At 42.2% G+C, this 12,607-nt stretch overlaps 1 protein-coding gene across 1 annotated transcript in view; it reads left to right on the forward strand.

Annotated features, from left to right (window-relative positions):
• The first annotated feature begins 1,249 nt into the window (after positions 1-1,249).
• Positions 1,250-12,607, forward strand: part of BTC (betacellulin) — a 35,935-nt gene continuing 24,577 nt past the window's right edge. Inside the window, exon 1 of the mRNA XM_082464020.1 lies at positions 1,250-10,504. Coding sequence (XP_082320146.1) covers positions 10,441-10,504 — 64 coding nt within the window. The 5' untranslated portion in view covers positions 1,250-10,440. The remainder of the gene's footprint in view (positions 10,505-12,607) is intronic.

The following is a 12,607-nucleotide window of genomic DNA, read 5'->3' on the forward strand; positions in this document are numbered from 1 at the left end:
GGAAATCTGAACAGCTACATGTAAAAGAATGAAATTAGAACACTCCCTAAGACCATACACAAAAATAAACTCATAATGGATTAAAGACCTAAATGTAAGGCCAGACACCATCAAACTCTTAGAGGAAAACATAGGCAGAACACTCTATGACATAAATCGCAGCAAGATCCTTTTTAACCCACCTCCTAGAGAAATGGAAATAAAAACAAAAGATAAACAAATGAGACCCAATGAAACTTAAAACTTTCACACAGCAAAGGAAACCATAAACCAGACGAAAAGACAACCCTCAGAATGGGAGAAAATATTTGCAAATGAAGCAACTGACAAAGGATTAATCTCCAAAACATACAAGCAACTGATGCAGCTCAATATCAAAAAAACAACCCAATCCAAATATGGGCAGAAGACCTGAACAGACATTTCTCCAAAGAAGATATACAGATTGCCAACAAACACATGAAAGAATGCTCAACATCATTAATTATTAGAGAAATGCAAATCAAAACTACAATGAGATATCATCTCACACCGGTCAGAATGGCCATCATCAAAAAATCTACAAACAGTAAGTGATGGCGAGGGTGTGGAGAAAAGGGAACCCTCTTGCACTGTTGGTGGGAATGTAAGTTGATACAGCCACTATGGAGAACAGTATGGAGGTTCCTTAAAAAACTAAAAATAGAACCACCATATGACCCAGCAATCCCACTACTGGGCATATACCCTGAGAAAACCATAATTCTAAAAGAGTCTTGTACAAAAATGTTCATTGCAGCTCTATTTACAATAGCCAGGACATGGAAGCAACCTAAGTGTCCATCAACAGATGCATGGATAAAGAAGATGTGGCACATATATACAATGGAATATTACTCATCCATAAAAAGGAACGAAACTGAGTTATTTGTAGTGAGGTGGATGGACCTAGAGACTGTCATACAGAGTGAAGTAAGTCAGAAAGAGAAAAACAAATACCATAGGCTAACACATGTATATGGAATTTTAAAAAAAAAAAGAAAGAAAATGGTCAGAAGAACCTATGGGCAAGATGGGAATAAAGATGCAGACCTACTAGAGAATGGACTTGAGGATTCGTGGAGGGGGAAGGGGAAGCTGGGACAAAGTGAGAGAGTGGTATGGACGTATATACATTACCAAAACTAAAATAGATAGCTAGTGGGAAGCAGCCACATAGCACAGGGAGATCAGCTCGGTGTTTTGTGACCACCTAGAGGGGTGGGATAGGGAGGGTGGGAGGGGGGGAGATGCAAGAGGGAAGAGATACGGGGACATATGTATATGTATAACTGATTCATTTTGTTATAAAGCAGAAACTGACACACCATTGTAAAACAATTATACTCTAATAAAGATGTAAAAAAAAAAAAAAAAAAATCAAAAGGATTTTTCAGCTACTGAGCTAAGCACAGAGAGTCCAGAGCAGAAGCAGAAAGGCCGGTAAGGAGGCTCTTATAATAATCTAGGCAAGAACTGATGGTGGTTTGCACTAAGATGGTAGCAGTGGAAGAGGTAAGAAAGGGTAGATTCTGGATATATTCCGATTTTCATTGTGGAATTACCAGTCTTGCAGTGTAAAGGGTAAAATTTTACTTAACGTTTATTCAGTGCTTACTATGTGCCAGATACTAGTCTGAACATTTTCTATGTATCCACTCATTTATTTTCCACAACCATCCAGTGAAAGAAGACTCATTATTATTCTCCACTTTACATATGAGGGAACTGAAGCAGAGAAATAATATTGGAGTTGGGGAAATCAGAAGATCATTCCAGGTACCAGATGATAAGAGTCTGAGTTAATGCAATAGCATTGGAAATGAAGCAGGAAAGCAGGTGGTGAAGTGGCAGGGAAAAGATAGTATTTTCCATCTTTAGTTATTTTATTTCCTTCTTTCTGAGCAGGGCATTGCATAAGTGGCCATTAAGATGGTGCAGGCGGCTTGCATCTCTTCTCTGGGTAGACGTGCTTTTGGAAACATTTTCTTTGTAAAGCAATGAGAGACACTGATTGTTTGCAGAGCTATCATTTTGATTCATGGGGAAAAGTATTTCAGATGATAATAAAGGAGATAGCTGAAAATAACTGCAGTGTAAATATATCCTTAAACGGAGAGAGATGGTGGAAATATAAAAATTGAGAGGGTTGAGGGAAGGTTTGTATAATAAATGTTTTAATTTCTTTACCACACCATCTTCTGCTAAGTAAATTTCTAAAGGAGGGGCATAATTTCGATCTTACCTGTGGGATGACAGGCAATGACAACTTGCAAGTCTGGAATGACCTGAAATGGGTTTTATTAATGAAGTTGTCCGCACTAGGGTAGCAGAAGGATATAGTGTGCCAGATTATGTATTGGATTCAGTTGTAAAAGTCCTTGATTCTAGTTCTAATTCTGAGGCTTGTGTTATAAAACTTCTTTTTGCCTTATTTGTAAAACAAAGACAATAAGAGATAGCCATAAGAATGGATGCTTCCAAGGTTTTTTAAGGATGAAGAAAGTACAAATGAAAAGAACATCATGAAAAACTAAAATCTCAAATTACGAACATTTAAAGGGAGAAGGTTAAGGTTATTTACTCACTCTAGGGATTTTTTCTGTTGAATTTACCATTTTGACAGTTTGCCCAAAGAAAGGGATACAGCAGTTAGAAGTCATTAAGATTTACAAACGTCATTTGTCATCACAGCTGGAAGTCTCAATAACAGCTTTTCAGTCTAGACTACATTGCAAGTCTCAGCCTTCATCTTTTGGGGCATCAACTGTAGTTAAAAAGAATCCTTCTTTTTAACTTTGTTCATGGGAATTTCTTTGTTCATGGGAATATTTACTCTGTTTAAATGCAATTTATGTCCATACCCCTAAGTTAAATCTCCATTTTGTGCTCTCAGGAATACATTAAAAAATATAATCTAGATAGCTTAAAGTTTGTGATTTGAGCTGTGTCAAAATTTAACCTTATGCAACTCACATTTAAATGATTTGATAATTGACATAATCTTGTTGATAGACTAAAAATGCAGAAATGGTTAAACTGTATCATTTGTGAGACCAATAGACCATGATTTGTAATAAGTACATTTTATTACTTATTTTTCATTTCTATGGGAGCCGGTGAGCACATAAATATTATGGACCATAAACTAAAAGTACTGGTTGTAAATTAAATTTTAAATTAAGTTGCAATTTGAAGATAGTTTAGAATATGGAGAATTCTTAGCCATTTGTATGTTCATTAGTTTTCAAAATTATTTTTTAAATGTCTAGTTTCATGGCAGATTTGAGCAGAAATGGTTTCTCAGTGATCTTCTGGTTACTTTAAAACAGTATTGAAGGAAGAAAACTTGCAGTGTTGTATTAGCATTTTACGGTTGAAAAAGGCTGTTTAAAGTCATCTAGCCTTGGAATCTCAGCATCTCCAGGTTAGGAATGAGATGAAATTATTGGAATTGCCTTTACAGTACATAGCATGTGCATTTCCAGTGCCAGGGAATGTATTATTTCCCCAGGGAATCTATCCTCTCATTAGAATTTTAGACAGATATTGAATCCAAATGCATCTGCCTCTAACCCTTAGGTCCTTGTTGCAACCACTGGGACTGAGCGGTATGAATATAATTAATTTTCCATGTGACAACTCTTCAAATATTTGAAGAAATCTATCATGCAAGTCACCTTCCTTCCCCCGCTCCTTGCCCCTGTCCTCTCTGCTTAAGGCTAAACAACCCAGAAAGAACTGTTATTTGTGAAACAGAGGCAAGAACCCTTACCAGTCTGGTTAAATTTAGCAACTTATCATTTAGGAGCTATACGTTCTTCCCTTTGGGGAACACTAAAAATATATTTCCTTATCTTCAGTCTTTTGGGGTTGATATCACATAGATTACTAGTAGCTCCACCTCCTCCCCAGTATCTTGGAATATAACTCACATGAATCAAAACACTTGAATTCATCAAAGGATTTGCAAACTCTCGTAAGATGTCTACATTCTTCTTGGGTTTTTTTATTTTTACATTTTGTTTTATTGTGGTAAGAATAAAACACGTGAGATCTACCCTCCTAACAAAATTGTTAGTGTCCATGACATTATTGTTGACTATGGGTGCAATGGACAGCAGATCTTTAGAGCTTATTCATCTTGCTTAACTGAAACTTTATGCCAGTTGATTAGTAATTTCTCTTTTCTCTGTCTGCCCAGCCTCTGGAAACCACTGCTCCACTCTTTGAGTCTATGAATCTGACTATTTTAGATATCCCATATAAATGGAATCATGCAATATTTTTCTTTCTGGGACTGGCTTATTTCATTTATTATAATGTCCTCAAGATTCATCCATGTTGTCACATATTGCAGAATTCACTCGCTAGATGGTTATTATAAAACAAAGACAACAGTTGTTAGTGAGGATGAGGAGAAATTAGAACCCCTGCACACTGGAGATGGGAATGTAAAATGGTGCTGCCACTATGGGAAACAGTACAAAGTTTCTGCAAAAAGTTAAAAATGGAACTACCATATGATCCAGCAATTCCGCTTCTAGGTATGTATGCCAAAGAATTGAAATCAGGATCTTGAAGAGATATTAGCACTCCTACTGTGTAACTATTCACAATAGCCAAGATATGGGAACAACCTAAATATCCATAGACAAATGAATGGATAAAGAGGATGTGGTGTGTATATACAAAGAAATACTGGTCAGCCTTAAAAAACAAGGAAATTCTGCACTCATCTTGGGTTTTGATACCTCCTCAGATGCTCTTTTTTTCTCTTTTGTTCTGCTTGGAAGAAAAAAATTAAATCACAATAAAAGTGAAAAAAACGTGTGTATGTGTGCGTGTGATTCATGTTTGTTGCACCATTGGCACAGAGCAATTGGCCATGTCCCATTTTGATATTTTCATTATGAACATAATTAGAGCTCTGTGGTCCCAAGTCATTTTCGGACATCTCAACCTCTTCAGAGGCTTTTTTCACAGGTCTGTGATAGTCACTCTTGTCTGCACATGAAGATGTGACTTCCTCTCCAGATTTTAGATAGTTTTTAACTAAAATTGTTAATAATTACATAATAGGAATCACGTTTTTTTTGAGAGTTTTAAACTCTGTTGAAAATTCACTCTTTTTAGCTTCTCAAGCCCTCTTAGCATGTCTGTTTTTCTCTGTGAAGCCTTCTTTCAGCTGATGCCGCGTAGCTGATTCCAGTCTTCCCCCTACGTGGCCAGAACTAATTCTAGGGTTGCATAGTCATTTATCTCCTATGTTTTATTTTGTTTTTAACTTTACAGCCAATCTCACCTTGTGAGTTAGAATTACAGTCCAATGCAGCAATCCCCTCATCTCTTCCTCTATATTTTGAAGAGAAGCAATTTTTCAGGAAGTCAAGTGAAGAACTCATTAGATGCACTGTTGTTCCCAAATGAGACTTCCAGCAGGTGGCTAGAGGATTGACTACACTCGCTATGACTATTTGAGCTGCACAAAGTCAATGGCAACGATTTACTACTAGGTCATTGGATTTGAAGAGTGTGCCCAGAATTCAGAACTTGAGCATACACAGCATAGCTCCGCCATATATCAGCTACGTGACTTTGGGCAACTTTTTAAACTTCCTTCTGTGTTTCAATGTCCTCATTGTGAAATGAGAATAACAATGATACATAATCCACATTATATTTGGTGAGCATTTAAAAAGTTAGTGTACGTAAGTGCCAAGAACGGTGCCTGCTACCCAATAAGCATCAATAAGTGTTCATTGTTACTATTATTCTGGCAGTGGATTGAGGAACTCATGTAAACTTAACTGAAAAAATTCCTCCCCTACCTGTGAGGGGGACTTATGGGAGAGTGGGGAGGGGACAGGAACACTCACTTTGTCCACAATAAGTGTGTCCACAGTGAGGTGAAAGATGCTACAGGCAAAATGTTCTCATCTCAGATGTGTTCATTTGGGTAATACCAGCACCTCCTAATACAATGCACGGTGCAAGGTAGGTATTCAGTACGTTTGATGAACTAGAATACAGGGACAAGAGCAGAAAAAAAATTGCGCGGGTGACAGTTTTGCCATTGTATGGGTTAGGAGAATGTTCTCTCTCTGGCAAGTTGTTTGCAAGTTTTCCCGTAATAACATTACTTCTATTTCTCTATCCCCCTTCCTTTTTTCACCCCTAATGCTTTCTACTATGCTTCCTAAGGTCTGCCCTCAGGACCTGAGATTCCCTCAGAGGTGTTGCCACCTCCTCTTCCAACAACTCTGCTTCTTTCTGATGTTCTGTTCCAATGATTGCTACAGTTGCACCAAATCCTGGGATAAGTTTGAAGCCACCAGATGAAAGAAGGTCAGAGGGGTCTAAGGGATTGCCAGAGGCACAGACAGTGCCCAAATTCATGGTATTTTAGGCTCACTGTTACTTTCCCATAAGAGATTTTTAAAAAAATAAATTTATTATTTTATTTATTGATTTTTGGCTGCGTTAGGTCTTCGTTGCTGCGCGCGGGCTTTCTCTAGTTGCGGCGAGCGGGGGCTACTCTTCGTTGTGGTGCGCAGGCTTCTCATTGTGGTGGCTTCTCTTGCCGTGGAGCACAGGCTCTAGGCGCGTGGGCTTCAGTAATTGTGGCACGAGGGCTCAGTAGTTGTGGCTTGCGGGCTCTAGAGAGCAGGCTCAGTAGCTGTGGCGCATGGGCTTAGTTGCTCCGTGGCATGTGGGATCTTCCTGGACCAGGGCTCGAACCCGTGTCGCCTGCATTGGTAGGCGGATTCTTAACTAATGCGCCACCGGGGAAGCCCTCCCGTCAGAGATTTGTTCTGTACTCTTTCCTTCCCTCCACTAGGAATATTAGTAATAGAGGGTTAATGAAGGAAGCTAGTCCCTACTCTTTTCCCTTATGTAACCTATAAATAGATTGTAAAATAATATAATAACCATAATACACTGAATAATTTCTAATATGCCAGATTTTTGCCTTAGAGATATATATCGTTGTGAATCATAAAAACTGTGCCAATCATTACCATCACATTTTATAGATGAGAAAACCGAGGCTCAGACAGATGAGTAATTTGTGATCCAGGCATTCAGTGACAAAGTCAAATTTGAACAGACTAAAAAAACTCCAGAACCAATTGTACATAGTATACTACTCTGTGGTCCCACATGGAGGAGTGTCGACACTGATGGGAAACTATGACCATGTAGGAAGGGATGAAGCCACTGTGCCAGGTGTGTTAGGGAGGGATGTCTAGGGCCTGGCCGTATTACAACATTAAAATTATGCCACTTAAGTGCTTGCCTACTTAGTCCACAACTAGGGCCTGCACAAAAGCCCAGATTTTTAAAAAAATCAGAAGTAACTTTATCAAGTACGTATGAATATGGTCACAGGAAAAGGTCATAACAGAGAGCTGAAACTGAAGGATATCACATAGATGATTATATCTGAGATTTACTAAACTTCTATCAATATAAAGCTGCCATTGAAAAAAGATAGCAAGTCAAACAGATTGAGGCATATGTATAAAAAATGGATACCTGAAGGATTGAAGAAGAGGGTATGATAAAACATGTAAGAAAAAAAAAGACACTAATAATCCCCTTTCCTCAGAAAAACTAGGGTGTAAAGCAAAATCACCTGAATACAGCTTCTGAGCATTGATTTTTCACTGGTTTTCCATAGAGACTAATTCAATAGTTTTAAGAACATTTGAAAACCCTCTATATATACTACTAATTTTTAATAATCTACAATGCATAATGTTTATCATTACTATAAAAACATTATATTCACCATTCATATTTCTTTTTATTCATCTACTCTTATTGAATTAAATAATGTTACTGACTACTAGGAAATCTTCCTATGCTACTGAATACCTTAAAATCATAATTTGGAGGTTACATGCTGACCTTGAATGGATACATTCCAGAATTTTCCTTTCTACCACCACATGTGTGTCTGTTTAGGTGTTGTGCCCCACAAATAACCACAAGCTTATTTTGTCCTGTCCAGTGGAGAGGGAGGGGTGTCCCTGCTGGAGGCTGCTCTGTGTGAGAAGAGAAAACATTGATGCTTAAAGGCCTCCAAAGGCATCCACTTAAGCCTCATACCAGGTTCAGGAGGGCTGGTTATATCAGCCTAAAGCTGGCACAGGAAAGACACCATTCAAGCAATCCTTGGCTTGGGGATTCTGGGAATATAAATTCTACCTTGTGACTCTGTTATAGATTTGACCCATTCATCTCTTAGTAACAGCTCAGTTTATAATCTAAAGCATTGAGACACACCTCAGTTACACGAATGAGGCCTCATGAAAGTCAATTCTTGCCTCCTACTCTTCCAAAGTTAGTTGTTGGAACCCAGATTGACTTTCCCCCTTAGTGAATGAATTGAGAGTGAGAAAAAAGAAGGAGGAGGAAGAGAAGAAGGGAGAGAAAGAAGGAAGGAACGCAGGCAGTAAGGAAGGTAGGAAGAAAGAAAGGAAAGAGAACGTTGCTTGATCTTTAAGAGATTGAACCTTCGGTGTCAGGAAATTTGGAAGACATATTCTCTGGAGTACTTATTTTACTTCTGGCTGTAAATAAAGCCCTTAGGGAAGGTTATTAATTTATCCGGCTTATTTAATATATTCAAGTACCCTATTTCATACTCCAGTGGCCTGAAACAGTTAATTTACCCTTTGAATGGCATGAATGGTGAACATTTATATCAAATCTTGGCACTTTACAATATTCGACAAACATCTGGTATTTTTTGCTTAGGTTTGCTTTATTTTTTATTAATATTTATGGAGCAGGAAAATAAAATAGTAATGTTCTGTTGAGGATACCAGGACAGTTGTTGGCTAGGGTGCCGTCTCAGAGTGAAAGATGCCTTCACCTAGGGCGCTGATCCTGAGGAAAGGAGACAATATCAGAAAGGAAAAGGGAAGGATGGAGATGGAAAGGAGGGAGATGATGTCAAATCCCCTTGGCTTCGTGTGCTCTTGCCCTTTTTATCTGGGGTGCAGTCACCATCTATCTCACAACCTTGAATTCTCTAAATCTCATGTCTGTCTTCTCATAGATGCTTTATGAGCTGTCATGTGGGTGCTAGAATGGGATTCTGGAAATTACCAACTGATTTTTATTCCTCTGGATATATTTGTTGCCTGACGCACTAAAATAATGTGAATTGGTTTTGAAATGAAATGTCACTTGTCGAAGAAAAGCACATAATAATTTGTTTAATTTAAACAATGGGGAGGAAGGGGAAGACATCTGAACTGCATTTCTTATGTAAATGAATGTTTATTGGACTTTCAGATGCTGTAGAAATACAACTTCTGTACTGAGGAGGCATGATCACACATATTGATCACGCAAGAGGAATATAGATCAGTACAAAAACTGCTGTACCCTTTAGTTATTTTGGAAACAAACATATTAATCATGTAAGGTAAAATTGGATCCTGCTTTCTGTCTTTGAACGCTGTGAGGATGCCTTTGTGTTCCAGGAAATGCTTGGTGCAGAACCATCAGATTCCACGTCTCCTCAAAGAAGAGGCGTGTTGAGGTAGAGATAGTGCTTGGCAAGCCCCAGGCAAAAAGCATTCTCCTTATTCTTATAGATCCAACAGAGTTGATGAATTAAATAAATAAATGAAAATACAATGGGTAGACAAGTAAATGGAGAAATACAAAATATAAGTGACATTCTTAAAGTAGCTCTTGGTGAGCCCACACTCCCAGATATTCAACAAATTATATATAGAAAAGAGAAGCTTGGAAATTGTCAAATGCCTGAGGTTAACCACAGTGAGTGTTGGCTCTGGTCCCTCCAGGACACCAGCAATTGGCTGAAATAAGGGGAGCTGGAATTCCAGAGCAGTCCGGGTCTGCGGTTCTCGCTCAGTGGGCTCGGGGAGGGAGTTTAGAGCCGGCTTGCTCCACGGCGGCCCGGAGGCCCCGCACCTCGGACCCCTCCACGTGCTCTCTCTCCGCTCCCTCCCCACCTCCTCGACTCCCCAAGGGGAGGGAAATGAACCGTCAGGTGCGACCCAGCAGGGGGAGCGGGTGAGCTGGCCCGAGGGCAGCCCGCAAGTGTCCCGGAGTGTGGGTGTGGGGTAACTTGGGTGGGAACGGCGTGGAGGCCACCACGACGAAGTCCTGCGCCTCGTCGATGGGGTGTGTGCAGAAAGAGCGCGGATAAATAGGAGGCTCCCTCTTCCCGGCGACACTCGCGTAGCCTGTCGGCCGCCCGCCCGGGGTAGTGTTCGCCCGCCCGGTAGCCGGGTGCCAGCCTGGGGAGTAGTTTCGCTTCCTGCTAGCTCCGGGATTCGTTTCCAGGCACCCCGTCGGGCGCCCGTGGCCCGGGAAGGGGGCGCAGGAGGAGGCGGGAGACTCGTCTCGGGGCTGCTGGGCCCGGCAGCGGGGTTGATGGCCCGGGCCGCCCCGGGCAGCGGCGCCAGCTCCCTGCCACTGCTCCTGGCCCTCGCCCTGGGTAAGTGGCCGCACTGGGCGCTGGAGACCCAGGAAGAAAGTCTAGGGTGGAGTCGCAGGGAGGGCGAGCCTTCCGCGCTGGCATTTGGACCCGAGGGGCCCCTGGGGTTGGCAGGGCCGGGTCGAAGAACTTGGACGACTGGGGTAGCACGAGGTTAAGGATCCAGCACTTGGGCACCTGGGGCTGCACCTGTTGCGGCGGCCCTGGGCGCAGGGGGCGGTCCGAGGGCGGAAGGGATCCCGTGGGCGGGCACAGAGCGGAGGGCCGGGGCGCAGGTGCTCTTGGGCGTTGCGGCGCGGTGCCCGCGAGCGAGGAGGTGTGGCAGGTGGACGATTTTTGAAAATCCACCAAAGCGGGAGCCTGGGAGACTAGACCGCAAAGACATCCCCTGGGACGAAGAGGAAAGGGAACTCCTTGGCTTGAGATGCAGGCCGCCGGGAGTTGCGGAGCAGGGTGGAGAGCAATTTGCCTGGGCACCGTGGGCGCGTGCTAGAGAGAGGAAGGGGACGACCCCCGAGAGACAAGAGCTGAGGAAGGCCCGAAAGTGAATTATTCCACCCCTTTCTTGCCGGCGAAGTTGGGAGGAGCCAGGAGGAGGGAAAAAAGATTCAACATTTGAGACCTGGATCTCCTGTTCCTGATAGGGAAACAAAAGGAAAGGGAGATGACATATTTTCCTGAGGGCGCTATTGATGAAACACATAGATGCTTTACTTGGAATATATTACTTCCTATTTTAAGGAGAAGTTGCAGAGAGAAAACTTTTCTTCACTTCGAAGGTGAAACTTGGGGGGTTAGGTTAAGGACTACTGGGTGTGGTCGGTCACCTGGTGTGAGGGAAGAGTGGGAGAAGCGGTAGGAGCTGGAACTAAGAATGCTGGGGCAAGTTTATACTGCTGGAAGCAAGGTTCCCCTCACCCTCTAGTATGGGAAGGTAGCAGGTAGATACTTAAGTGGGAAAATCCTACTACGGCAAGGCATCCCCTCTGCATCATGGTCATTTGTGCGGGGTGCAGGCAGAGGGAAGGGAAACTGGCAGTATTTTGTAGTCCTAGCTGGGATGAGGGGTAGGGACATCTGGGCTTGGGGCATCAATGTGGGAGGAGGAGCGTCTCCACAGCTGAAGTGTCTATGAGATGAAGACACTACCTTCCAGCCTGGAAAGGGCCGGGCTTTCTCTTATGGAGGAAAAGAGGTGGGATCTAAATGGAAACCTCCATTTGGCTGTGTCCTTGGAGTAAGAGAGGTGCCTTCAAGGTGTCATGACCTTGGTCAGAAGTGGATCAGACTTAGATCCTGCTTAGAGAGAAAGGACTGATTTACAAACCCTGCAGAGGAAGAGGTCAGAAACAAGTTAGCGATGGAGTGATGTGGAGCCCGAAGAAGGGCGATGGGCCTGAGAGTTAGGCCTAGAGACAGTACTATGCTTTTGCCAGCATCACTTGGATGAAGCTGGCATTCTCTTCCTCCATGTTATCCGGTCTGTCCTACTGTCAAAGTGTTTACTGAAAATCTGCTACAGTCAGCAAGATGCTAGAGTATATGGGAATGGGGGTGGGAGGAGGGCTCAAGAGAGTCCTAAGACATGGTTCTTGCCCTAAAAGATGTTATGTTGAAGTTGGGAATGCGGGACTAACAGATATGATACAATAGGAGAAAAAGTCATGAAAGCGGAGAAAGGAGAGCTCAACAGGGAGGGATGGAGCAGTGGGGAGATTGCATGGAGGACCTGAGTGGGTAGGATTGAAACTTGGTAGGATTTGAAATATCAGTAGTAGGGGAGAGAGGGGGACGAAAGGAGGCAAAAGCATTTAGTAAAGGGTTGGTGATGGGAATGAGATTGATTTCCTAGAGAGACAGGCAGTCAGCCTGCCAGAAAGTAGAACTGATGAGAGGCAGACAAATTATGAAGAGCCAAAAAAGCCAGATTAAAATATTTTGATACAAATCAATAAACGGTTAACCACATACCATCATAGGTCTTGAATACAGAGTGATATAATACAAACAATGATTTAAGGAGATAAACCTGGCAGTGGGGTGCAGCGTGGGAGGAGGAGGGGAGAGGGCCAGAGGACCTGATTGTCTCAGGTGTAATCCAGG

This window comes from Balaenoptera physalus (genome assembly GCF_965194825.1).
Source record: "Balaenoptera physalus genome assembly, chromosome: 5".
Taxonomy (NCBI): domain Eukaryota; kingdom Metazoa; phylum Chordata; class Mammalia; order Artiodactyla; family Balaenopteridae; genus Balaenoptera; species Balaenoptera physalus.